General features: G+C 45.1%; 1 protein-coding gene across 1 annotated transcript in view; it reads right to left on the bottom strand.

The window, feature by feature from the left end:
* Positions 1-26,488, bottom strand: part of SYAP1 (synapse associated protein 1) — a 36,954-nt gene extending 10,466 nt beyond the window's left edge. The window contains exons 1-5 of the mRNA XM_075999624.1: positions 26,143-26,488; positions 19,817-19,935; positions 18,439-18,505; positions 11,923-11,996; positions 3,343-3,482 (exon numbers count right to left, since the gene is read on the bottom strand). Of these exons, the coding sequence (XP_075855739.1) occupies positions 3,343-3,482; positions 11,923-11,996; positions 18,439-18,505; positions 19,817-19,935; positions 26,143-26,335 (593 nt within the window). The 5' untranslated portion in view covers positions 26,336-26,488. The remainder of the gene's footprint in view (positions 1-3,342; positions 3,483-11,922; positions 11,997-18,438; positions 18,506-19,816; positions 19,936-26,142) is intronic.
* Positions 26,489-27,094: the final 606 nt, after the last annotated feature.

The raw sequence follows: 27,094 nt of genomic DNA, 5'->3' as shown, positions 1-27,094 counted from the left end.
CTCCTGAACATTTATCTCACTTCTTATGTTTTCATAGACTATTTTAAGGCATTAGTATCCTGTGAACATCGTCTGGGAAATACTGGGCAAATGTCTCAGCCCGAGGGGGGGGAAAGGATTTGTAATTTCCCCACTGTTAGAATGAGGGCCTTGGAGGGTGCCTGTGATGTACCCCATCTCAGTCATTAGGCTGCCATAGGGAAGTGCTAATATACTAATAAGCATTTTCAAATACAGAGCAAGTGTTGTTCTGTTTTCCAAAGTATTTCCAGTTAATGATGGCTCCTGTTCAGAAAAAGTGTCTCAGAGGATCAAAGCTGCACTTCCATGTGTCAGGGAGGAAAAGTCCAGAGCCTCTATGTTGGTGTGTGATGACTCATTGTTGTTTTGTTTTATTATGGAAATTTTCAACAAAACACAAGTGGAGAGACTAGAGCCATGCACCCACGCACCAGTGACCTACCTACCACGATTATCGGCATTTCGTCAGCTGTGTTCCATCTATTCCCTCTCCCCTGCACACAGGCTTTTCTTTGGGTGGTGGGTGGAATATTTCAAGGTAAATGCCAGGCATTATATCCTTTCATCCATAAACACTTCACCAAGCATTTTTAGCATGTAAGGGCTCATAAAAAATAACCATCATTTCTAAGTCACCTTCAACAAAATTAGCAATAGGAACCTGGAATTATATTGAAGTACTTGATGGGCAGCTAATTTAGTTTCTGACATATCAGAAACACTAATTGCCAAGTATCAATCCTCTGAAGCTTTCAAAAATGTCAAAATTAGTGTCAGCAGCAAGAGAGGGTCCAGAATTGTTAAAAACCCAAACTATGGACAGCAAACTGCTTCCCATGAGCCACAGGCCCCAGTGACTCAAGGCCTCTTGATGGGTCATAGCCCAACATGTGGCCCAGGGTGATTCACATGGCCTTTCCTATTTCTTGCAAGGAAAAACATTCAATGCTCAACAAGCTGTGGAAAATGCCTTTCTCGATTTCATCACCCCTCGCTCTCCAGGCTTCTTTGCTGCTGGCATAAACAAGCTGCTGTTTTTTTTTTCTTTAAATTAATTTTAATATATTTCATCTTTTTTTTTTTTTACAAGGTGTTTTTCTAAGTAAGACCAAGCTGCTGTTAAGATGGCAAAACTGTGTCGATAGTTTAGGCACATACTTTGATTAATTGTACCACTTCTTGTTTGAGATATGATTACACTTTTTTTTTTTTTTTTTGAGGCAGAGTCTCTCTCTGTTGTCTGGGCTAGAGTGCCATGGCGTCAGCCTAGCTCACGGCAACCTCAAACTCTTGGGCTCAAGTGATCCTCCTGCCTCAGCCTCTGGAGTAGCTGGGACTACAGGCACGCGTGGCATGCCTGGCTATTTTTTTCTATGTATATTTTTAGTTGGCCAATTAATTTCTTTCTATTTTTAGTAGAGACGGGGGTCTTGCTTTTGCTCAGGCTGGTCTACAACTCCTGACCTTAAGCGATCTACCCACCTGGGCCTCCCAGAGTGCTAGGATTACAGGCGTGAGTCACTGAGCCCAGTCCAAGCTACTGTTAACATGGCAAAACTGTGTCGACAGTTTAGGCACATACTTTGATTAATTTAGATACATACTTTGATTAATTGTAAGCACAATACTTTGATTGTGGCACATCAAAGTGGCACAAACTTTGGCACATACTTTGATTAATTGTACTGCTTTTTGTTTGAGATATGATAAACTATACTTGATTGGAAATTGGACATTTCATATTTAATGACCTAATATATAACTGTATTTTCTGAGCCTGGAAGAACAGTTTCAAAGTGGTGTTCCCACACCGACAGAAGACCTGTGCTGCTGTGTGAACCAAAAGGCTAGCAAATATTTGTTAAAACCTCCATGTAGCCAGCTAAACACAGCAAAATGAACACGTGTTCATCTGTGCTCCCTCTGAAAATGCCACGAAAATATTAGAAAAGAAATTACATCGATAAAACCACAGGGACAAAGAGAATGGGAGAGGAAAGGGCAGTAGAAGCTAAAAGGTCAATGGGCAAATAGCAATCGACTTTGTTGACCAGAATGAGCTGTGCTGAGCCACCTGCAGGAGGGGCTGCTGACAAGAAGCAGGCCTGGGTGGAAGCCCAGAGAGCCTCTGGGACTAAACACTAATTGCCAAATATCAATGCCCTGAAGCTTTCAAAAACTCTAAAATTAGTGTCAGCAGCAAGAGGGGGTCCAGAATTGTCAAAAACCCAAAACTATGGACAGCAAACTGCCTCTCATGGGCCACAGGCCCCAGAACCCCTGTGCCTGAGAGGGGACAATTGAGACTGGGGGTGTGACAATCCTGAAGGCACAGGGGTCAGGGGACAGTCTGCATATTGACTGGTGACAAGGCAGGCTCTTCCCATTGTCCTGGCTGCAGCCAGGCACGAGGCTGAGGAGGCCTTGGCGGACATGGGGGAGCTACTGCGCCTCTGCAGTCCAAAAGGCCTGTCCCACATAAAGTGCCACTCGTCCTCTAGGTACAGCGCTGTCATAGCTCAAGGACAGGTAAGGAGCGGCCGCCACATGAAAGGCAGGGCCCAAAACAAACACAGAGAATCCCAGGAAATGGCACAGAGAAGAGAATCTTTCAAGAAAACTGTAATTCATGTCCTCAGGGAACAGTAAGAAAACCTCATTGACGTAAGAAGCTTAAGTGCTATGAGAAATGGAACAAGCACAAAATAAGAACGAACGGTGACTTTAAGCATGCCACACGCTCAATCCAAGGGACTGGACTAGAAAAGGCGGGGACACAAAGCCCGGGGGACGCAGCAGAGGGGAAGGGCAGCACTGGCAGGGAAGGCCTTCTAGAACATTCAGTGCCTGTGCTGGAGCTTTGGACAGACAAACAAGGATTCCCAGGGCCCAGAAGAGCCGGCAGTGGAGGAAAAACCTTGGGCAAGTGAATAAGAACGCTGCTCTTGGAGCAGAGCCTCAAAGGAAAAGCCACGAGCTTGAAAAGAACATTCTGGTGTGCTGTGAAGACCTGAGTTTCATTTGGGGAGACGAGGCATGTTTGCGGTTTCTGTAGGAAAATGTGTTCTACCTTTTATCTGTGACAGAAGAGCACATCTCATCTCCACCCTCTATTTCCTGCAAAGCCTGCCCTCGGTTTGCATTCCAGGGTGCCCTGCAGGGTGGGGGAGGGGGCTGCTGAAGGCCACAGGGCCCGCTTTTATGAACAGATAGTCTGAGACCATTCTTCTTCTCTCATGCTGAGAGCATGACCAAGGCCATTAGGGAATGAAAAGGACGCTGTGCGCGCAGTGCCACCACACTGAAGGACACACTGCTTACAGTTTAGGAACGAGGGCGAATCTCATCCTGCTCAGCAGCTCATCCTCTTGGAGCATGACCAGGGCAACCGGGTACATCTGCTCAAACTCAAAGTTAAATTGCACGCCCGCCGGAGGGTCACGAAGGAAATTCCTCTTGTCCTTTGATGAAAAGGAAAAGAAAACAAGAAAAAAAACATGGGGAACACCGCAAAGTACAACATGTAACAATGTATCCTGGACAAGTATTGAATTCTTTTTTTTTTGAGACAGAGTCTTGCTTTGTTGTCCAGGCTGGAGTGAGTGCCGTGGCATCAGCCTCGCTCACAGCAACCTCAAACTCCTGGGCTCAAGCGATCCTACTGCCTCAGCCTCTCGAGTAGCTGGGACTACAGGCATGCGCCACCATGCCCGGCTAATTTTTTCTATATATATTAGTTGGCCAATTAATTTCTATTTATAGTAGAGACAGGGTCTCGCTCTTGCTCAGGCTGGTTTCGAACTCCTGACCTTGAGCAATTTGCCTGCCTCAGCCTCCCAGAGAGCTAGGATTACAGGCGTGAGCCACCGCGCCAAGCCTCTTTTTTTTTTTTTTTGTTATTCCTCTAAATATTGAATTCTTTCTAAAGCTTTTAGCTACAAAGTCCACTGAGCTATCATGAATCTGTCCACTTATGAGAGACCAGGGAACAGCTGATGCTTTCATATATTTTCTTTTTTTTTTTTTTTTGAGACAGAGTCTCGCTTTGTTGCCCAGGCTAGAGTGAGTGCCGTGGCGTCAGCCTAGCTCACAGCAACCTCAAACTCCTGGGCTCGAGTGATCCTTCTGCCTCAGCCTCCCGGGTAGCTGGGACTACAGGCATGCGCCACCATGCCCGGCTAATTTTTTATATATATATCAGTTGGCCAATTAATTTCTTTCTATTTATAGTAGAGACGGGGTCTCGCTCTTGCTCAGGCTGGTTTTGAACTCCTGACCTTGAGCAATCCGCCCGCCTCGGCCTCCCAAGAGCTAGGATTACAGGCGTGAGCCACAGCGCCCGGCCTATATTTTCAAACACTCTCAACTGGAGAGAGCCTCTTGGGAAGCCAAGAAATTCAATCACATGATTAGTTGAAATCTTAAAGTTTGAAATCACATGAACATTCCTTTGTTTTAGTGGGCACCTTTAGGTATGTGAAAACTAGTGTAAATCCTTTTAGAAACAGTCTAACCCAAAGCTGGAGAGTCAGCTAGCCATGTGCTCACATGAAAAAAGTGAAATCCATAACCTAGGGGTCCTCAAACTTTTTAAACAGGGGGGCAGTTCACTGTCCCTCAGACCGTTGGAGAGTCAGACTATAGTTTTAAAAAAAGTATGAACAAATTCCTATGCACACTGCACATATCTTATTTTGAAGTAAAAAAACAAATGGGCAAAAACACCCACATGTGGCCTGCGGGCCGTAGTTTGAGGACGCCTGATTTAATCATTACAGTACATTAAAAATTGGAGTCTCATTAAAAAGAAATTTAATTCAAGACTATATTAGAGAAAATGATTCCACTACAAAAGACGCTCAACATGGCCTGTGACTGCACAGCCTGGGTACAATGTGGGAAATGTGACCGAGAACCACTATAAAATCCCCAACGCACAGTACCCACCGTGCCCCACCTGCAAGAGCTGAGAAAGGGTCCCTAACTTCTCTTGGATCATGTCCCTTCTGTCAGCCAAGATGGAAAGAAAATGAAAGATCCAAAGTCAAAGCCTTCTTGGATTACCTGACCCTGGAGAGGCCAAATATACTATGGAACAAGGATGGCTTTGAATTCCTCTGAGATGGAACATGACTCATGCTAATTGCTTTGCAAAGGGATGTCTCCATGCCACCCCCTCTCCTACAGATTGAGCATAATAGCAAAAAGCTGCTGTTTTGGACTACTTGATTAGGATAGTTTGTTTCTCCCCTATTTTTTCTTTCTTTTCTTCTTTAAAATCTTTTTTGTTTGTAAACATAACACATATTCATTTTTTTTTTTATCTTTTAGTTTTATTTTGTAGACACAGGGTCTCACCATGTTGCCCAGGCTGGAGTGCAGAGGCCATCATGGTGTACAACAGCCCTGAATTCCTAGGCTCAAGTGATCCTCCTGCCTCAGCCTCCTGAATAGCTGGGACTACAGGTGCATGCCATTGTTCCTGGCTCACATACCCATTTCTTTCTCTCTCTTTTTAAAGACAGAATCTCCCTCCATTGCCTGGGTTAGAGTACAATGACATCATTGATAGCTCACAGTAACCTCAAATTCCTGGACTCAAGCAATCCTTCTGCCTCAGCCTCCTGAGTGGCTGAGACTACAGGCATGCGTCCATGTTGGATTTTCTTTTCTTTTTCTTTTTCTTTTCTTTTCTTTTAATATAGAGACAAGAGTCTCCCTTTGTTGCCCAGGCTAGAGTGAGTGCCGTGGCGTCACCCTAGCTCACAGCAACCTCAAACTCCTGGGGTCAAGCAATCCTTCTGCCTCAGCCTCCCGAGTAGCTGAGACTACAGGTATGCACCACCATGCCTGGCTAATTTTTTCTATATATATTAGTTGGCCAATTAATTTCTTTGTATTTATAGTAGAGATGGGGGTCTCACTCTTGCACAGGCTGGTTTCAAACTCCTGACCCCGAGCAATCCGCCCGCCTCTGCCTCCCAGAGTGCTAGGATTATAGGAATGAGCCACCGCGCCCGGCCAATGTTGGATTTTAACAACTTTTTGGTTTTAATAATTTCTACATTAATAAAAGATGAATGAATTCAAGCCTAAATGAATTTTAGTTATTTTATCTGCTAGGGTAAAAATCTCAAAGCCTGAAATTTCTTTCCCGCTTTACCTGGATTTCTATAACAGGCTCCTAATGGGAATCTGTCTCCAGTCCCATTTCCCCTGCCTAGAGCAACCCACTCTATACACCACCCCAAGAAAAACATACATTCTACCTATACTAAAATCCTTCAATTGGCCGGGCACAGTGGCTCATGCCTATAATCCTAGCACTCTGAGAGGCAGAGGTAGGTGGATCATTTGAGCTCAGGAGTTTGAGACCAGCCTGAGCAAGAGCGAGACCCCGTCTCTACTAAAAATAGTAAGAAAATAATTGGCCAACTAAAAATATATGGAAAAAAATAGCTAGGCATGGTGGCGCATGCCTGTAGTCACAGCTACTTGGGAGGCTGAGGCAGGAGGATTGCTTGAGCCCAGGAGTTTGAGGTTGCTGTGAGCTAGGCTGATGCCACGGCACTCTAGCCCGAGCAACACAGTGAGACACTGTCTCCGAAAAAAAAAAAATTCTTCAATGACTCTTTGTCACCTTCAAGATAAAACCTAAATTTACAAAAAAAAAAAAAACCTAAATTTACTAGAATGGTATAAAAAGGTCCTTACGATCTGGATCTTCATCTACTTCTCCACGTGCATCTTACAGACCAGTCAAAACCAAAACACTTGCAATGACCCCGCCGGGAAAGCCAAACCCTTCCCCACATCCTGCACATGTCTGTGCATCCTCTTTTTTTTTTTATTTTTATTTTTTTTTGAGACGGAGTCTCGCTTTGTTGCCCAGGCTAGAGTGAGTGCCATGGCGTCAGCTTAGCTCACAGCAACTTCAAACTCCTAGGCTCAAGCAATCCTCCTGCCTCAGCCTCCCAAGTAGCTGGGACTACGGGCATGCGCCACCATGCCCAGCTAATTTTTTCTATATATATGAGTTGGCCTATTAATTTCTTTCTATTTTTAGTAGAGACAGAGTCTCACTCTTGCTTAGGCTGGTTTTGAACTCCTGACCTGGACCAATCTGCCTGTCTCAGCCTCCCAGAGTGCTAGGATTACAGGCGTGAGCCACTGTGCCCGGCTTTGCACCCTCTTTCTATGACAACTTGACTCCAGTGCCACTGCTTCTGAGAAGTTTCCTTGGGACCATCCTTTTCCTTCTCCAAAATAAACGAAATGGTCCTCTCCTCTGCACTTCCTTAGTGTCCTAAGTATTACAGTACTTATGACAGTATGTATTTATTTAGCAGCTCCCTACTAAACGTACAGGCTTTTGGAGGGTGTGTCAAATTTATCTCAGGTCCTAGGACAAGGCTTGGTCCAGAGTAGTTAGAAAAAAAAAAAATCGCTGAACTGAATTCTTACAAGTACTTAATGACAACTGTATCAACTTCTTTTCATGTATTGTGGCCCTAAATGGCCCCCCAATTCAGGGAGCTTAAAGGGTTACTCTGCTAAACTCTCTGAATTGTCCCAAACTAGTGCCTGGCTAAGTTAGAGACTGTGAGGCAACTCTGGCAGAGATTGGTAACTGTTTTCCAGTATGTATTCCAGGATTACAACTCCATGTTCTAGCTGGGTCATGTGGCCATCCAGCCAGAGGATCCCTTGTATCTAGGGGTGGCCATTTGTCTAAGGTGCCCAAGAGATGTGGGCCTAAGTGACAGGTGCAATTTCTGGTTCTCAGCCTTAAAATGGCTTGGCATGCCCACCTCGTCCTAACACAGCAATGGTCACAGGGAGCTGGCTTCAACTGTACATTATAGGTGAGGACAGACAACATCCTAGGGGACGGCACAGGAACAAGACAGGAGGAACCTGGCTTGGTTCCCAGGTGACCTCGTGGGGCAAAGCACACCTACTTAGATGAGGGGAGCAAGAGGGAGGGGGGAAGGAAAGGAACGAGAGAGGAAGAGAGAAAAACTCATAGCTTATTTAAACAACTATAGTTTTGGATGTCTCTATTACAGGAAATTAGTCTATCCCTTAACAAATTCAGCTGCTATTACAAAGAACACATTAAAGAGGTTTCAAAGCCTCTCGGTCTTGCGGAAATCTTGGGAACCTTCTTGCCATGCTATCTGCTCAGCAGTGAACACACGTGTATTCCCTGCCTTTGAGGCACTTACGTTTGAGTTAGGGGGTGGGGTAGGAGGAATGGGAGGAGAGAGACAAGGGTTCAAGATTGCTATGGCTGTAACTCATTAATAGGCCTATAGAATGAAAAAGAAAAAAAGATTGCTATGGCTAGGAGATGGGTGATGGCGTGAAAGGGTGGTGAAGGAAGGCCTCTAGGAGGAGGTGGCACCTGTGCTGAGATGTTTCTTGTTGTCCTTGTTTAGACAGAGTCTCACTCTGTTGCCCAGGCTAGAGTGCTGTGGTGTCAGCCTAGCTCACAGCAACCTCAAACTCCTGGGCTCCAGCGATCTTTCTGCCTCAGTCTCCTGAGTAGCTGGGACTACAGGCATGTAACACCATGCCTGGCTAATTTTTTCTATATATTTTTAGTTGGCCAATTAATGTCTTTCTATATTTAGTAGAGATAGGGTCTCACTCTTGCTCAGGCTGCTTTCGAACTCCTGACCTTGAGCGATCTGCCTGGTTCGGCCTCCCAGAGTGCTAGGATTAAAGGTGTGCTGAGATCTTGTGCAATGGTGTGGGGAGGGGCTTGCAGGAAGAGGAGGGAGCAAGCATGGAGACCCTAAGGCAGGGCAAAGTGGGGCCTGTTTTTGTATCAGAAAGGAACAGTATGGCTGGAGTGCCACGTGTCAGGGGCGCAGGCACAAGGGAGGAACTGGGCAGAGCCAAGGGCCTGAGATGCCAGTGGAGGGGTTTAGTTTATAGTCCATGAGTGACGACATACACTTTCAGGGTCTACGCAGGGAAGTGACACAAAGTAACTTACACCATAAATGGATCCCTCTGGCTACTGAGGTGAGATTGTAGTCAATAAAAGGGGCAAGGATGGGCCGGTCCTCAGGTTGCCTGAGGCAGGAGATGAAGGGATCAGGGCCAAAATGGTGGCAGCAGAGAAGCAGACTAGAGCTACATTCTTTTTTTTTTTTTTTTTGAGACAGAGTCTCACTTTGTTGTCCAGGCTAGAGTGAGTGCCATGGCGTCAGCCTAGCTCACAGCAACCTCAAACTCCTGGGCTCGAGTGATCCTTCTGCCTCAGCCTCCCGAGTAGCTGGGACTACAGGCATGCGCCACAATGCCCGGCTAATTTTTTCTATATGTTTTGTTTCTATTTTTAGTAGAGATGGGGTCTCGCTCTTGCTCAGGCTGGTTTTGAACTCCTGACCTTGAGCAATCCGCCCGCCTCGGCCTCCCAAGAGCTAGGATTATAGGCGTGAGCCACAGCGCCCGGCCTAGAGCTACATTCTGAACACAGCACTGAAGGGACAGACTAAGGCACTGGGAGCAGGGGAGAGATACAATTCAAGGAAAACCCCTAGGTTTTTGCTAGAAACATATGTGAATAACTAGAGTCTTATTCTGAGATGGAGAAGATAAATACAGGAACAGGTTTTGGGGACAAGAGGAGCTGTGGGGACTTGACTAGTGAGTATGTGGATGTTTGCCTTCAAATGACACCAACTCTTACTGTTCCCATTCTCTTCTCAGGATGAGCAGATACACACCCTCAGTGTCAAGTTTGGCTGTAATGCTGGAAACAAAATGCACAGCACTCACACTGAACTAGTAACGCATGCTCGGGCCTTTAAAGAGTTTACTAAGTGGGAAGAAAAAAACCTTAAATTTCCCTGGGGTAATGGCAATGGAAGGGAGTTCAGTTCTGCATTCATTTGTTTTAAATACTGAGGTCCCAGGCCAGGCGCGATGGCTCACGTCTGTAATCCTAGCACTCTGGGAGGTGGAGGCGGGCGGATTGCTCAAGGTCAGGAGTTCGAAACCAGTTTGACCAAAAGCAAGACCCTGTCTCTACTACAAATAGAAAGGAATTAATTGGCCAGCTAATATATATAGAAAAAATGAGCCGGGCATGGTGGCGCATGCCTGTAGGCCCAGCTACTCGGGAGGCTGAGGCAGGAGGATGGCTTGAGCCCAGGAGTTTGAGGTTGCTGTGAGCTAGGCTGATGCCAAGGCACTCTGGCCTGGGCAACAGAGTGAGACTCTGTTTGAAAAAAAAAGAGAGAGAGAATGTGTGAGAAAGGGCTTTCTGAAACTGTCACATGCTACAAAATTGTTAAGTGGTATTGCTACATTCCCTCTGAAATCCTGAGGTAAATTTTTATGGGCCAGCATATAGAATTTTATCACTGTCAATTTTAGTTTCCAGCAAATACATATAGTTAAAGACAAAACATAGAATACAATCATTTCATTAAGAATTAGAATGCTGCCAACAACTTCATCATAGCATAGCTCAAATGATTATCTTAATAATAGAAAACAAACTGTTTTTTTTTTTTTTGAGACAGAGTCTCGCTTTGTTGCCTGGGTTAGCATGAGTGCCATGGCGTCAGCCTAGCTCATGGCAACCTCAAACTCCTGGGCTCAAGTGATTTTCCGCCTCAGCCTCCCAGGTAGCTTGGACTACAGGAATGCACCACCATGCCCAGCTAATTTTTTCTATATAATTTTAGTTGGGCAATTAATTTCTTTCTATTTTTTAGTAGAGACAGGGTCTCACTATTGCTCACGCTGGTCTCGAACTCCTGAGCTCAAGTGATCCTCCCTCCTCAGCCTCCCAGAGTGTGATTATAGGTGTGAGCCACCACGCCTGGCCAGAAAATAACCTTTTTTTTTTTTTTTTTTTGAGACAGAGTCTCACTTTCTTGCCCAGGCTAGAGTGAGTGCCGTGGCGTCAGCCTGGCTCACAGCAACCTCAAACTCCTGGGCTCAAGCGATCCTCCTGCCTCAGCCTCCCAAGTAGCTGGGACTACAGGCATGCGCCACCATGCCCGGCTAACTTTTTTTGTATATATATTTTTAGTTGGTCAATTAGTTTCTTTCTATATTTTGGTAGAGACGGGGTCTTGCTCAGGCTGGTTTTGAACTCCTGACCTCGAGCAATCCGCCCGCCTCGGCCTCCCAGAGTGCTAGGATTACAGGCGTGAAGAAAATAACCTTTTTAAGGTTGAAAGAATCATTTCACATAATAGCTATACTTTTACATTATGAAGAAAGAACTTAAGGATAAGCAAATTAAAATGTAGTTAATTCTCACTAATGTTTATTCTTCATTGAGTAAAAATAAAGAAATAATAAAGTAAAATAAAAATATAAAAAGATTAATATAATTAAAAAAAACTTAGTTAAGGCCGGGCGCGGTGGCTCACGCCTGTAATCCTAGCTCTTGGGAGGCCGAGGCGGGCGGATTGCTCAAGGTCAGGAGTTCAAAACCAGCCTGAGCAAGAGCGAGACCCCGTCTCTACTATAAATAGAAAGAAATTAATTGGCCAACTGATATATATATGTAAAAAAAAAAATTAGCCGGGCATGGTGGCGCATGCCTGTAGTCCCAGCTACTCGGGAGGCTGAGGCAGAAGGATCGCTGGAGCCCAGGAGTTTGAGGTTGCTGTGAGCTAGGCTGACGCCATGGCACTCACTCTAGCCTGGGCAACAAAGCGAGACTCTGTCTCAAAAAAACAAAACAAAACAAAAAAAAAAACTTAGTTAAAAAAATAGTGAAAGTTGATGTGTACATTCCATTCCTAACACCTCAAAATGTTTAAAAAACTGTATAGAAAAAAAATTCTAAGGATAAAGTCATATCAACAGAGATTCACCGTGATAGGAAGACAGTATATTCTATCCAGAGTATCACAAGATACTTACAGCTGATAAGGCCAAGATTTGTTGTTGAATTGTTTCTTCATCATTACTGTCAACCCATGGGGGCACGGCTGCCTCTATATAGTTTTTAATGGCAAAGAAAAAAAAGAGAAAAAATAAGTAACAATGGTTACACTGTAATCTATAGTTTCAGAGAATGAGAAAGTTTCTGCAGATCAATTAAAATAGCAATTTATCAAAAAGTTTCAAATATGAACATTCACCGGAATAACCAGACTTATGAGTTTTATGGGTGTATGTGTTTGGTAAAAAAAATAACTCTTTTTGGATGATACAGTGGAGAACTGGACAACAACTTAACTAGATGATCAAAATCAACATCACCAACGAGGGAGGGATGGATATCGTGGGCCTCCAGATGTGATATCCCAAGATGGATGCATCACCACCTATGTGGTATTCTGGCCAAGCATGTATAAGCTGAATCTAATCATGAGGAAATATCAGACAAAGTTTGAATGAGGAAGAGTCTGTTTACAAAAAGGAAAGTAGTATTCTTCAAAAGGATTAATGTCATAAAAAACAAAGGCTGGGCTGGACGCAGTGGCTCATACCTACAATCCTAGCACTCTGGGAGGCCGAGGTGGGAGGATCGCTCAAGATCAGGAGTTCGAGACCAGCTTGAGGAAGAGCGAGACACCCCCCCCCATCTTTACTAAAAATAGAAAGAAATTAATTGGCCAATTAAAAATATATGGAAAAAAAAATTAGCCAGGCATGGTGGTGCATGCCTGTAGTCCCAGCTACTTGGGAGGCTGAGGCAGAAGGATCGCTTGAGCCCAGGAGTTTGAGGTTGCTGTGAGCTAGGCTGACGTCACAGCACTCACTCAAGTCTGGGCAACAAACTGAGACTCTGTCTCAAAAAAAAAAAAGAAAAAAAAAAAAAAAGTCAAAGGCTGTTGGAATGTTCTAGGTTACAAAAGGCTAAGAGACATGACAAAGAATGCAGTATCTTATCCTCACATGGATCTTATACTGAGATGGAAAATGTTACAAAGGACATTACTGGGTCAACTGACAAAAGTAATAGATGAATGGTAGATTAAAGTACTATATCACTGTTAAATTTCCTAATGCCGTTAATGGCACTACGATTATGAAAGAGAATATCCCCAACTCTTAGGAAATGCATACTGAATGCAACAGGAAAAAAAAAAAAAAGACACACAGCAAAGGCTGGAGAGAGAATGCAAGGGTTTTCAGGAGTGAAAGCAAACAAATCAAATGGACAAATGGGAGGCAATAAACAACAGTGCTGGAATGAAATCCTCCATGAGCCACTAGAAGCTAAATATGGGAAATATCAAGAAGACTCACACCTAGCCCATGTCTCCCGGGGCTCACAACATAGAGATGATGGAGACCCAGGAGACAAATGGCAACCTCTTAGAGAGGTGGGGCACACAAGGTTTTCTGTGGTGACCTGGGAGCCCAGTGTTGGACTAGAAGGAAGAGGTGAGTGGTGGATGGGGGTGGAGTTATTCAGAGTGGAAACAACAAGTGCGAGACTCATCTGAGGATCTCTCCCATCTGAGCACTGTGCAGGTGGAGGGGAGCAGCAAGGGGGGCAGAGTGAAAGCTGCAGATTTGGGAGATCAGCACAGAAGAAGACACATAGGCAAGGGATCCTTATACCCTGCATTCAGCAGCCCACAATAACAAGATTAGGATGGCAAGCAGGAGTCACCAGGACAACAATGTCGCGCCCACCTCGCCAGCAAGGAAGACGCGGCAACTGGAGTTCTTCTGACAGTGCTTTAACGGGGTTCCCTTTAGACTTACATGATGCGGAAGACCCAGCCCGGCAGCACGCAGGCTGCTATATACCCTAGAAGCACAACCCCTAAGCTGGGATAGGCCGCTCAGCTGTCGAGCCGCCAAAGCATTGGTCCATAGTAGGATCCTTCATTTGCATGCTTGCGCCACAGGGTAACCGACAATTGCGCGTGCGCTGAACTTGTTTACTGCTCTAGGCAAAGCCGGAAACAGGCGCCATCTTGTAATGGCGTTGACACCGCGCCCCACACAACAAAAATGGGTACTAGGGACTAGTTCATGACTCCATGCAATCACCCCTCCCATCTTAACACTAGATTCTAGCCCTACTACTGGTCTCACAACACAAAGTGAAAAGGCAAATCTAGCAAAAACGCCTGGTGCTTCTCATGAAGTCAAAGGAAAGCGACACTGGAGAACTGCCTGAATCCTGGCAAAGCCATTGACAAGAAGGATCTGGCAGTTGGGACAGCCCCAGCTGAAGGAAACTAGCCTGGTGCCCCAGCAAGTGCTTTAAAAGAGAACCATTTGAAAACCAAAGGGGCAATTAAGATAGGCCCCTGGGGAAAAGAATGCTGTCTTAGAACATTCTGGTGGAAATAATCCCTTTTACTATTGTGCTCCAAGAGTCAGATGGAAGACACATCTTATTATATACCAACTGGGGGAAAAGTTACATGCATGCATGGATGGACACAGGATGGGCAGACAGATGAACACATGGTTTATTCTTTGGTTCATCCCAAACCAGCAAGTGGTGGCGATTATAATCCAAATTCTGTTAATGATAAGATAATATAAACATATTTTCACACTTTAAAGAAAAAATTAGGGCAAAGCCTCCCGAAACTTACTATAACATTTTTTTTGAGCTTGCAATTGTTATTTTAATTCTGTTCTTTGTAACATGTAGTTTTTATGATTCTTTTAATTTAAGAATTGTTCATATCGGTACCAATAAGCGTTGAAACTCTCAGTTCAAGCAGCAGGTGTGCTTTATTAGGACACTGTCGCGCCCCCTCGCCAGCAAGGAAGACACGGCAACTGGAGTTCTTCTGACAGCGCTTTAATGGGGATTGCTTAGCTGGTTACATGCGGAAGACGCCGAGGCGTTCTCGGCGGCTGCTTATATAGACAGTAAGTACACGGGGCATAACCTGATTGGTCAACACAGAACAGGAGAGGAGGCAAGGCTTTGCACATGCGCTGAACATCTGTTTGTCAGACGCACAGTAGGGTGTGACCAGGAAGCGGGCGCCATCTAGGAATGGCGTTGCCACCGCGCCCCACAGGACACTGAACAACAATGTGAGATGGGCCAGCAGGCTGATTTAGTACTCTAGACCTACCTACCTGTGTAGTACTTCTTGGCTGATAATTTTTGGGAAACGTATAAAGTGCTTTTTTAGTCCAAGTATACAATATATTACTAACTGTAATAACCGTGCTGTACAATAGATCTCCAAGACTTACTCATCCTAACTTAAACTTGTACCCTTTGACCAATATCTGCCCATCCCCTTCCCCAGATTCTAGCAACCACCATTCTACTCTCTGCTTCTGTGAGTTCAACTCTAGATTCTACATGTAAGTAAGATCATGCAGTATTTGTCTTCCTGTGTCTCGCTTATTTCACTTAGTATAATGTCCTCAAGGGAAACTTACTATAACATTTTTTTTTTTTTGAGACAGAGTCTCGCTTTGTTGCCCAGGCTAGAGTGAGTGCCGTGGCGTCAGCCTAGCTCACAGCAACCTCAATCTCCTGGGCTCAAGCAATCCTGCTGCCTCAGATTCCCAAGTAGCTGGGACTACAGGCATGCGCCACCATGCCCGGCTAATTTTTTCTATATATATATTAGTTGTCCAATTAATTTCTTTCTATTTATAGTAAAGACGGTGTCTCGCTCTTGCTCAGGCTGGTTTCGAACTCCTCACCTCGAGCAATCCGCCCGCCTCAGCCTCCCAGAGTGCTAGGATTACAGGCGTGAGCCACCGCGCCTGGCCTACTATATAACATTTTGATCTCCATGGCAAGTGTCTTCACCTTGGGGAGCCTCTCCTACCACCACTGAACCTTACACAGTGAGGTCCTCCTAAGGCCCAAGCTACTGGTCTGGATGAGATTCCCCCACTCCTGGTTTTTCTGAAATTGCTCTTTTTAGAGTGAACAATAACCTCCTGGTTGTCCAACCCCAGGGACGCTTCTTAGTTCTCTTCTCTCTAGGCCAGTTTCCTTATCTAATATTTCCTTATCTAATATTTCATAGAGTTACTGTGATCATGAAGTGAACAAATGCATGGGGAACATTTTCAGTGCCTTTCCTGATGGTTACTGTAACTCTCGGCCATCTCTCCCATCTCTCTGACTGTGCTCTCCTGGAAATCCTTCCCTCTCTGGGCTTCTGCTGCTTCTCTCCCCCAGATGTCCTCTCTTGGGCACTGGTTTTGAAGGCAGATTTCAGTTTCATTACTTACCAACTGAGGCACCTTCAGCAAATTACTTAACCTTGCTGACTGTATCATCTTCCTTTTATTAAATGAGATGCTATATATAAAATGCCAGCTACACAGCAGGTACTCAGTAATTCTCAATTCCTTCCATTCCCCCCCTCCCTAAACACTGCACATCTTCTGCTTATCTCCCTTGATGCCTGACATACTTTCACAGAGGAGCTCACCTACTTTCATGGCTTTTACATGATTCGATCACAATCTGCATCGCTAGATTGAATTCTCTTCCATGCTTCAAACAGGAAAAGACCGCTGCGGGAGCCTGTTCATTTAACTTACAGCAGTGCTGACCAACAGAACTTTCTAAAATGATGGAAATTGTTCTATATCTGCACTGTCCGATTACAGAAGCCATTAGCCATGTGTAGTTACTGAGCACTTGAAACGTGGCTAGTATGACGAAGGGACTGAACTTGCCCCAGATAACCACCTGCATTCCCTTCCCTGCCTTTGTACATGTTCCTCTCACCATGATGTCTAAAAGGTACCTCAAAACTGAAATCGCTGCCAAACCTTCACCCCTACCCCCTCACAGTTCCTATCTCAGAGGCATCAGCTCCTAGAGCAAGCCTCCAATCCAGGATCAATTTCACTGCCTCCAAATAATCACTAAATTATGCTAACTTGTTTTTTTTTTTTTGTTTTTTTTTTTTTGAGACAAAGTCTCACTTTGTTGCCCAGGCTAGAGTGAGTGCCATGGCATCAGCCCAGCTCACAGCAACCTCAAACTCCCTTGGCTCAAGCGATCCTCCTGCCTCAGCCTCGTGAGTGGTTGAGACTACAGGCATGCGCCACCATGCCCAGCTAGTTTTTTCTATATATTTTTAGTTGGACAATTAATTTCTATTTATAGTAGAGACGGGGTCTCGCTCTTGCTCAGGCTGGTTTCAAACTTCTGACCTCAAGCGATCTGCCCGCCTCGGCCTCCCAGAGTGTTAGGATTACAGGCGTGAGCCACTGCGCCCGGCCAGTTATGCTAACTTATATAGCTGCTTCACACTTTGGAGTTTATCTAGGTGTCACAATGCCTGATAGGAACTAACTGTGGCACAGTTCAGACTGAATTGTTTTATACTGCTTTTGCCAAATCCCAAATCACGAAGCTGGTTTTGTGTTTGGGTACCACCAAACAGTAGAAGTAGGCATTCTGGAACTTCATAACCACAAACATTTAAACAGGCATTTGGGCCGGGCGCTGTGGCTCACGCCTGTAATCCTAGCTCTTGGGAGGCCGAGGCGGGCGGATTGCTCAAGGTCAGGAGTTCGAAACCAGCCTGAGCAAGAGCGAGACCCCGTCTCTACTATAAACAGAAAGAAATTAATTGGCCAACTGATATATATATAAAAAATTAGCCGGGCATAGTGGCACATGCCTGTAGTCCCAGCTACTCGGGAGGCTGAGGCAGAAGGATCACTCGAGCCCAGGAGTTTGAGGTTGCTGTGAGCTAGGCTGACGCCACGGCACTCACTCTAGCCTGGACAACAAAGTGAGACTCTGTCTCAAAAAAAAAAAAAAAAAAAAGAAAGAAATTAATTGGCCAACTGATATATATATATAAAAAAAAAAAAAATTAGCCGGGCATAGTGGCGCATGCCTGTAGTCCCAGCTACTCGGGAGGCTGAGGCAGAAGGATCACTCGAGCCCAGGAGTTTGAGGTTGCTGTGAGCTAGGCTGACGCCACGGCACTCACTCTAGCCTGGACAACAAAGTGAGACTCTGTCTCAAAAACAAAACAAAAAAAAAACAAAACAGGCATTTGTCAGTGAAGAAACGTATTGAACACCTGTGACTTTTCATGGCCCTCTGTCACTGCAGGTGCGGTCACTCCCCTGCAAAGCTCTTCTGTTTTTTCTGTCCTGAAGAGAACAGGAAGGGAACCAACACTTGCTAAATGCCTGTTAGGTGTACATCATACTGGGCATGTGGTAGAAGGTGAGAAATGAAAGCGTATTCTCTTTCAGAGCCAGTCCCCAGTGGGCCTTCACTGGCTGACCTCACCCACCATCCCAGCCATGAAAAACAATTTACTCCCTTCCTTTAAATCTTGAAGGTTTACAAGTTTGTCTCCCCGACTAGTCTTTGTGCTACTCAAAAAATGGGCGCCATTAGGCATGCATGTTTGTATTCTCAGAGCCTTTAGCATGCTGTCTGGCACATAATAGGTGCACAATAAAACTTGGCAGGTTAAGTCAGTTAAACCCATACCATACCTGACTTCTTTGTATGCTGCTCCTCAACAAATTTTTTCTGTTCCTTCTGAAAATCTCCTATAATTGTCTGTTAAAAAGATACATAAAGAGTTAAATTGCTTTGAAACGTTTATTAGGTAAGAATTACATTGGAGGGTTTTTGAAGTCTATTTGAGACACTTGATTCATTTTATTCAAATGAAAAGGCTAAAAAGGCCCGGCATGGTGGCTCATGCCTGTAATCCTAGCACTCTGGGAGGCCAAGGCAGGTGGATCACTCAAAGTCAGGAGTTCAAAACCAGCCTGAGCAAGGGTGAGACCCCGTCTCTACTAAAAATAGAAAGAAAATTAATTGGTCAACTAATATATATAGAAAATTAGCCGGGCATGGTGGTCCATGCCTGTAGTCCCAGCTACTCGGGAGGCTGAGGCAGAAGGATTGCTTGAGCCCAGGAGTTTGAGGTTGCTGTGAGCTAGGCTGACGCCACGGCACTCACTCTAGCCTGGTCAACAAGCGAGACTCTGTCTAAAAAAAAAAAAAAAAAAGAAAGAGAGAAAAAATCAAGACTCTCAACAATTAATATATTTTTTTTCTTTTTTTTTTGAGACAGTCTCACTCTGTTGCCCAGGCTAGAGCGAGTGTCGTGGCGTCAGCCTAGCTTACAGCAACCTCAAACTCTTGGGCTCAAGCGATCCTTCTGCCTCAGCCTCCCAAGTAGCTGGGACTACAGGCATGCGCCACCATGCCTGTCTAGTTTTTTCTATATATATTAGTTGGCCAATTAATTTCTTTCTATTTATAGTTGAGATGAGGTCTCGCTCTTGGTCAGGCTGGTTTCGAACTCCTGACCTCGAGCGATCCACTCTCCTCGGCCTCCCAGAGTGCTAGGATTACAGGCTTGAGCTACCACGCCCGGCCAACAATTAATATTTTTTATCAGAATAATATGTATCCTACCTGGGTTAAAAAATATTCATAAGAAGAGGCCAGGCGCAGTGGCTCACGCCTGTAATCCTAGCACTCTGAGAGGCTGAGGCAGGCGGATCGCTCAAGGTCAGGAGTTTGAAACCGGCCTGAGCAAGAGTGAGACCCCATCTTTACTATAAATAGAAAAAAATTAATTGGCCAACTAAAAATATATAGAAAAAATTAGCCGGGCATTGTGGCGCATGCCTGTAGTCCCAGCTACTCGGGAGGCTGAGGCAGGAGGATCGCTTGAGCCCAGCAGTTTGAGGTTGCTGTGAGCTAGGCTGACACCATGGCACTCACTCTAGCCTGGGCAAAAAAAGCGAGACTCTGCCTCAAAAAAAAATATATATATATTCATAAGAAGAGATGATTATATCAGCTACTAACAAATTTCATAAATTTGTACTTCTAAAAGATATTTAAATATACCTTATCGATGATGTCATCTATTTTTCCTTCTTCTACGGACTTCTTTATTGTTTGTGCTGTCTCAGCAACTGAATCAGTTATTTTTTTTGTGGCAGCAGTTGCAAAGTTAAATAGATAGTCTGTAATGAATAAAAAGAGTCTATGGTTATTATGTGGTTTTTCCCTTAAAGACATCTCATAAGGATCTAAAATGTTAGGGCACATTCCTTGTTAATAAGGACTTGAAACAAGGAATGGGAAACACTGATAGCACTTTTTTGGGGGACTGGCCCTCCATACTGGGCCTGTAATTCATCACAAAGACCATTGGCATGGTCCCAATAGCTGCTTCAAACTTTTCTTGTCCTCAAGTCCCTAGTTCTAACTTATATCAGTAAACAGTCTCCCCTCCTTCTTTACCAATAAGAACAAGCCTCCTGGCCGGGCGCGGTGGCTCACGCCTGTAATCCTAGCACTCTGGGAGGCCGAGGCGGGCGGATTGCTTGAGGTCAGGAGTTCGAAACCACCCTGAGCAAGAGCGAGACCCCGTCTCTACTATAAATAGAAATAAAATTAATTGGCCAACTAACATATATAGAAAAAATTAGCCGGGCATGGTGGCGCATGCCTGTAGTCCCAGCTACTCGGGAGGCTGAGGCAGAAGGATCGCTTGAACCCAGGAGTTTGAGGTTGCTGTGAGCTAGGCTGACGCCACGGCACTCACTCTAGCCTGGGCAACAAAGCGAGACTCTGTCTCAAAAAAAAAAAAAAAAAGAACAAGCCTCCTTTATACTTTCCTTCCTTTCTAGACCCCAAGTATCTCATCTTTATTTTTCCTTCCTTCCCTCCTGTGCAAACAAAAAATATCCCTCCTTTTCTAGTTTAACCTGTTTTTTCCCTTGATAGATGATAGATTCTCCTATGATAGATCTGGGAGAATTTTTGAATAATAAACAGAAATCTGGCAAGCCCTAATAAAAACATAGATCCTTAAGAAATGAGGAACAAAAATGTAGAACAAGGTTAAAACTAGACCACACAAACCTTCACCTTTACAAAGCCAAATCACAGAATCAGCTTTCCTGAAGACCGGAAAAGACACATGTGTTAAGGCTCTATGGCACTATAATATAAAGGCCCACGTGTAGACAAATATCATTTCAGAGTCCACACCCTACAGAATCCGGGCTGCAGGAAGAGACACGAGGTAGGTCCTGTGGCTGGACCTGCTGGGGGATGCTCATGAGCAACTGAGATCCTCATCTCAGAAGAAATATTCCACATGTTCCGGCAGTCTTGCCTCTGTGACTTGCACCTGTCAAGGGGGTAGGCAGGTGGAAGCCAGGATATTCCAGCAGGGAGAAGGCCTGATAAGAATGGCAATGGGGCTGGGCACGGTGGCTCACGCCTGTAATCCTAGCTCTCTGGGAGGCCGAAGAGGGAGGATTGCTCAAGGTCAGGAGTTCGAGACCAGCCCGAGCAAAAGCTAGACCCCGTCTCTACTATAAATAGAAAGAAATTGGCTAACTAAAAATATATAGAAAAAAATTAACCAGGCACAGTGGCTCGTGCCTGTAGTCCCAGCTACTCGGGAGGCTGAGGCAGAAGGATTGCTTGAGCCCATGAGTTTGAGGTTGCCGTGAGCTAGGCTGACGCCACGGCACTCTAGCCTGGGCAACAAAGTGAGACTCCATCTCAAAAAAAAAAAAAAAAAAAAAAATACCCACCAGGACTAGACCACAGGATGCTACTTGCTACTTATCTCTGGTCTCGTCCTCACTATTCTCTCCCTCCTAGTCCACATTCACGTGACCACAGGGAAATTCTTTAGTACCTCCAAGGAAGCCTCAACTATGTTATTTCTGGGTTTGAAACACTTTTATCTGCCCTTCCTTTATCTGGCTAACTCTACACATCTTGTAGGTCTCCATTTAAATATCACTTCTCCTAGGGAAACGTTCCCTGGCCCCTTGATTGGGGTGATTGCTTCTTAGATGTGTTCCCGATCAACAACCTCCAGCACACTCTATCGATTACTTGGTGAATGTCTTCTCAGCTAGACTGCAGGCCCATCCTAAGCCTCATCAGGGCAGGGATCAAGGCTCTCTGACTCACCACTGTATTGCTACTGGGTGACCAATAAGTACTTGTCGAATGGACGAATGGGGAGGACATGATAAATGCTGAGCTTTAGGGAGATCACTCATCTCTCTTTGGTTATGACTTGTCTATTTACACTGGTGTGATGAAATGGGAAGACAGCGACACTACTTTGTAAAACTATGTTTCGCAGACAAAGAAATCTAAAGTTCTAAAAGTGGGTTCTTTTAGAAAGAAATTCCTTTTAAGATTTCCTCTGCAATACATTTTGAATTCAAACTGTCATTTTTATACTAAGGGAGAACTAGGATTTAAAAACTGGTATTTTAGCCGAGCACCGTGGCTCATGCCTGTAATCCTAGCACTCTGGGAGGCTGAGGCCGGTTGGTCGTTTGAGCTCAGGAGTTTGAGACCAGCCTAAGCAAGAGCAAGACTCCGTCTCTACTAAAAAATAGAAAAAATTAGCCGGGCATAGTGGCACATTCCTGTAGTCCCACCTACTCGGGAGGCTGAGGCAGCAGGATTGCTTGAGCCCAGGAGTTTGAGGTTGCTGTGAGCTAGGCTGACACCACAGCATTCTAGCCTGGGCAACAGAGTGAGAATCAGTCTAAAAAAAAAAAAAAGAATAAAAGTGGTATTTTAGCATAATAATCCCAATTCTCAGATTTTAATGACTCTGTGGGTGGAGTTTACTGGATACACTGAATGTTCCAGAAAGCATAGTTCTTGCCTTCAAGGAATGTTCGCTTCTAAACCAAAATAAATACAAAATCAAAGATAATAAGAGGAGCAAGATTATTCATTAAACAGAAGTGACAGCACCACCATGGAGGGAGAATCGCCTCCTGAGAGTAATTAGAGTGGCTCAACGCCAAGGTTAGTGTGTGTGAGATGCAAGAGAGCATGAAGAGAGATTTTCAGGTAAGAAGCCCAAAAAGACGAGAAAAAGTTTATTAATTTTGCAGAGATCAGCTGACACCAAGTTAAAGAGAGTTTTTATCAACTAGCTAGGAAAAGTTTTTTATTTTTTTATTTTTATTTTTTGAGACAGAGTCTCATTTTGTTGACCAGGCTAGAGTGAGTGCTGTGGCATTAGCCTAGTTCACAGCAACCTTCTGGACTCAAGCAATCCTTCTGCCTCAGCCTCCCGAGTAGCTGGGACTACAGGCATGCGTCACCATGCCCAGCTATTTTTTTCTATATATATTTTTAGCTAGTCAACTAATTTCTTTCTATTTTTAGTAGAGATGGGGTCTCACTCAGGCTGGTTTCGAACTCCTGACCTCGAGCAATCCACCTGTATCGACCTCCCAGAGTGCTAGGATTACAGGCGGGAGCCACTACGCCTGGCCTAGCTAGGAAAAATTGAGACTAAGATAAGAGTTAACAGGAAGTAACAGGAGTACAATGTCCACTTCAGGAACTTAGGCACAAATAGAAGATCCGAAATGAAGTAGTTCCAAAGAAGAAACGGAAGTCAAATTCAAACATTTGTGCGTGTGACTTAGCAACTTTATGGAAGGTTGGGGCAGAGAGCTAACAGTTATTTTACCTTCTTTTTCATTATGTCATTTTATTCTCATAACCTTCCTGGGAAGAAGAGTAGGTATAATCTGCCCAGTTCACAGAAAGGGAAACTGAGCCTCACAGAGGAAAAATGATTTGGCCAACATGATAGGGGCAGACCTTGCTGACTGTCTAGCTAGTAGGCTATCTCCTTCCTCCTTGCCAAAACCACTCCAATTTTGATGGGTGCCTATGTGACCAGCCTCAGCGAATGAACCTTGACAAATGTACACTAACCAAGGTAATGGTACTGCCTCGCCCAGGATGTCTGCCAGATACTTGCTTTGTGAGAGTCCTCTGAAGCTTAGAAAAGCCATATGACAGCTCTGGTCAAAAAGACAAAAGGGGACACCTGCATTTTTAATTTTGCGTTAAAGCAGACTCACGTTTCCTACCTACACACTAACTTTTGGAGCCCTCTTAGTTGCCCAGTCAGGCATCAGGAACTTGGAATATATTTTCCCTATAGAAAAAAAAGGACGACAGCCTAATTAACATAGTTCCACAGCAATAGTACTTTTCAAAGGAGAAGGAAGAGGGACAAGGAGGTGGCCCTTCCTCCATTCCTGGGCATGGACTGGTCTTAGGGATGGTTTTGAAAAAGCCAAAGCTCATCTTTGGCCACCCTTCCCTTGATGTAAACTGTGTGAATGACTCAGGTATTTAACACTCCCAGAGGTGCAGGTTTTTGTTTGTGTTTGTTTTTTAAGAAAGAGTACAGAAAAAGCTCTAATTTGATTGACTTTAACAAAAACCAACAACCCAATTTACCCTGAATAAGAAAAGATACTTTCAGGGCTGGGCATGGTGGCTCACCCACTAGCACTCCCAGAGTAATCCTAGCACTCTGGGAGGCCAAGGTGGGAGGATGGCTGGAGGTCAGGAGTTTAAAATCAGCCTGAGCAAGAGCAAGACGCCGTCTCTACTAAAAAAATAGAAAGAAATTGGCCAACTAAAAATATATAGTAAAAATTAGCCGGGCATGGTGGCACATGCCTGTAGTCCCAGTTACTCGAGAGTCTGAGGTAGAAGGATCGCTTGAGCCCAGTTGGTGTGAGCTAGGCTGATGGCACGGCACTCTAGCCAGGGCAACAGAGTGAGACTCTGTCTCAAAAAAAAAAAAAAAAAAAAAAGTCTGTATATGAATTAGAACCTTTACATCTTTCTAAAATCACATAAATTTCAGAAACAAAAGGGTACTTCCATCTAACTACAGCCTCCCCAAATATCAAAAGAGAATCATTGAGGAAAGATGGCAGCATTACCTTCAAAGTAGATAGCCCTATAAAAAATTCATTTATTAGAAAATATTCAGAGGTCTTTATTACTAAATACAAACATGAGGTTTCAAGTTGACAGTAAAGCTCTAAGTTTTAAGAAGCTACTTTTGACATTCCCATGATAAATGAAAATGGCTGTTTTCTATGAAATAAACACCTCTACCTTGCTTTTCCTAACGGACTCCCAATCTTATCTATTTTGACTACCTAATATATCTCTCTGCTCTAATAAATGCATCTCCACATCTTGAATATTCCAAGTCCATCCCTTCCCAATTTTCTACATGAGAAACAGTCATTCCCTTTTTAGTGATTTTATTGCACAGCAGTTAGTTTTCTTCCTTTTTGTGCACTATTTGGTGGCCTTGGGCTGAGATTATGCGCTGCTTTGATTTGAGATTATGTCTGTTTTACCTGTCTCTCTGTGTATGGTATACTTTTTGAATGTCAGGGCCTTTCTTATTCAAATATGTGTTTCTCCACTCTGAGGCTTTTCTCTTCCCCCATACCCCCCTTTGTCTCTTTAGCAGATTCTTTAAAAATACTTGCTAAATTTAATATCCCCAATTGCTGCAGCTCTCTCACTTGTAATGCTGGTCTACTTTAGGGAACATTTCCTCGAAGACGCTTTGACTACTGAAGCCCACCAAGGTCTCTTCAGAATCAGAGTAGTATAGCATGTAGTATTATTCCCTCCCCCCCTGCCCTCCTTAACTAGACTGTAAACTTGGCTTTGAAATTAGATCTAGTTTCAAATTCCATTTCTACCACTTATTATAACTTTGGCTTACTAACTCTGGGCTTGTTTCCCCAATACACTGGGGGTGTTTAACAGATGAAATGAGGTATCATAACACATGTGGTACCCCAGCCTGCACACAGCAGGCAATTGGCGTCTCCTCTCCCACCTTAAGGGAAAAGGTCCTTCTGCACCTAAAAAGCGGAAGACCAGGAAGGACATTCAGTATCTGTCAATTTACTTGGAACAACACGTTTGCCCCGAGAGCAAAAAAGCACTTTCTAACCAATCGAAACTCGCCAACGTTTCGTGTCTTGGCGGGTGGGGGTGAAGGTGAAAGTTTGTGAGTTGAACAAAAAAAGGTTCCTTGTCCAACCTGAGGACGTCGGACCACACTGCTTTCCTGTGGACCTGCTTCCAATGTTTACAAACTCTGCCAAGAGTGACTTGTCACCAGGAACTTCAGGGAAAGGACTTGACTGCTACAAGAAGCTTCAGCCTTGCCCAGATCCTCACTAATGTCTCCCAACCCGGAGAGGACTGACCTGCAGACATGCCTTCCTCCCCTGCCTCTCAGCCAACACGCCCCCCACCCCAACTAGCGCCCCAGGGATGTCGGAAGAAATGTGCCCCCCAGCCCCCGCTGGCCAGGGGAGACTCACTGCCCAGGCCTTTGGCCTGGTGGAGCAGCTCCTGGTCCCCAGCTTCCTCCCGCTCCTCCTCCGCGGGCTCCGCCACCGTCTCGGATTGTTGCTCGGGCGGAGCGTCTTGCTTGGGCTGCCAGTCTCCCTCGGACTGCCCACCGCCTGTCGCCGGCTGCTGCAAGCCCAACCAAACGCTCAACCCCCGAAACATCCCGGCAGCGGGGCCGCTGCCGCGGTCCCGGTCACTGGAGACCCCAGCTACAGCTCCCCGCCTCGGGTTCTACTCTGCGGGTCGCCCTGGTAGAAGGCCGGAAGTGAGAGCGACGCCGGCGCAGTCCGTCCAGCCGTTTCTCCGCCTCTGTGACGCCTCTGCCGCCCGCCGCGCGTGCATCACTTCCGTCCAAAGGCTCTGCCCCTGCCTACGTGGATTGTGACAGATTCCTCGTACGCGTGGAAAGGGGACAAAGGGCTTTCCCAGCGTAGCTCCGCCCCGTCTCTTTTCCTCCCTCCCTGCTTTGTAGCTAGATGACGGACCCAGGCGTGTGAACAGCGTCTTTGTCACAGCCCTACCCAGTCTCTTTTTATGATTGCCTCTGAGCAGCTTGGCTGGTGACTTAGCCTGGCTTTTTCAGGTCCAGCTGGGCCCGGGCTCCCGCGGAAATGGATGTCTTTAGCCTCCTCCTGAGCCCAAATCTAAACTAACACAAGGCGTCCAAGTCCAATTTACAGGAAATACAGAGGGCAGAGGAAGGTGTTAACACCATGGGAGGCTGTCAGCAGAATCTAGACTGAGAAACAATAGGACAGACCACCTTATTCATTCAAATAAATAACAAGGAAGAGGGGTGGGGTGGGGTGGGGTGGGGTGGGCAACCCATTGATTAAAACAACGCTTAAGAAAGGAAACCCGGCCGGGCGCTGTGGCTCACGCCTGTAATCCTAGCTCTTGGGAGGCCGAGGCGGGCGGATT

This window comes from Microcebus murinus, chromosome X (assembly GCF_040939455.1).
Source record: "Microcebus murinus isolate Inina chromosome X, M.murinus_Inina_mat1.0, whole genome shotgun sequence".
NCBI classification, from domain to species: Eukaryota; Metazoa; Chordata; class Mammalia; order Primates; family Cheirogaleidae; genus Microcebus; species Microcebus murinus.
The sequence above is the reverse complement of the archived record's forward strand: the minus strand, read 5'-3'. Positions and strand labels throughout refer to the sequence as shown.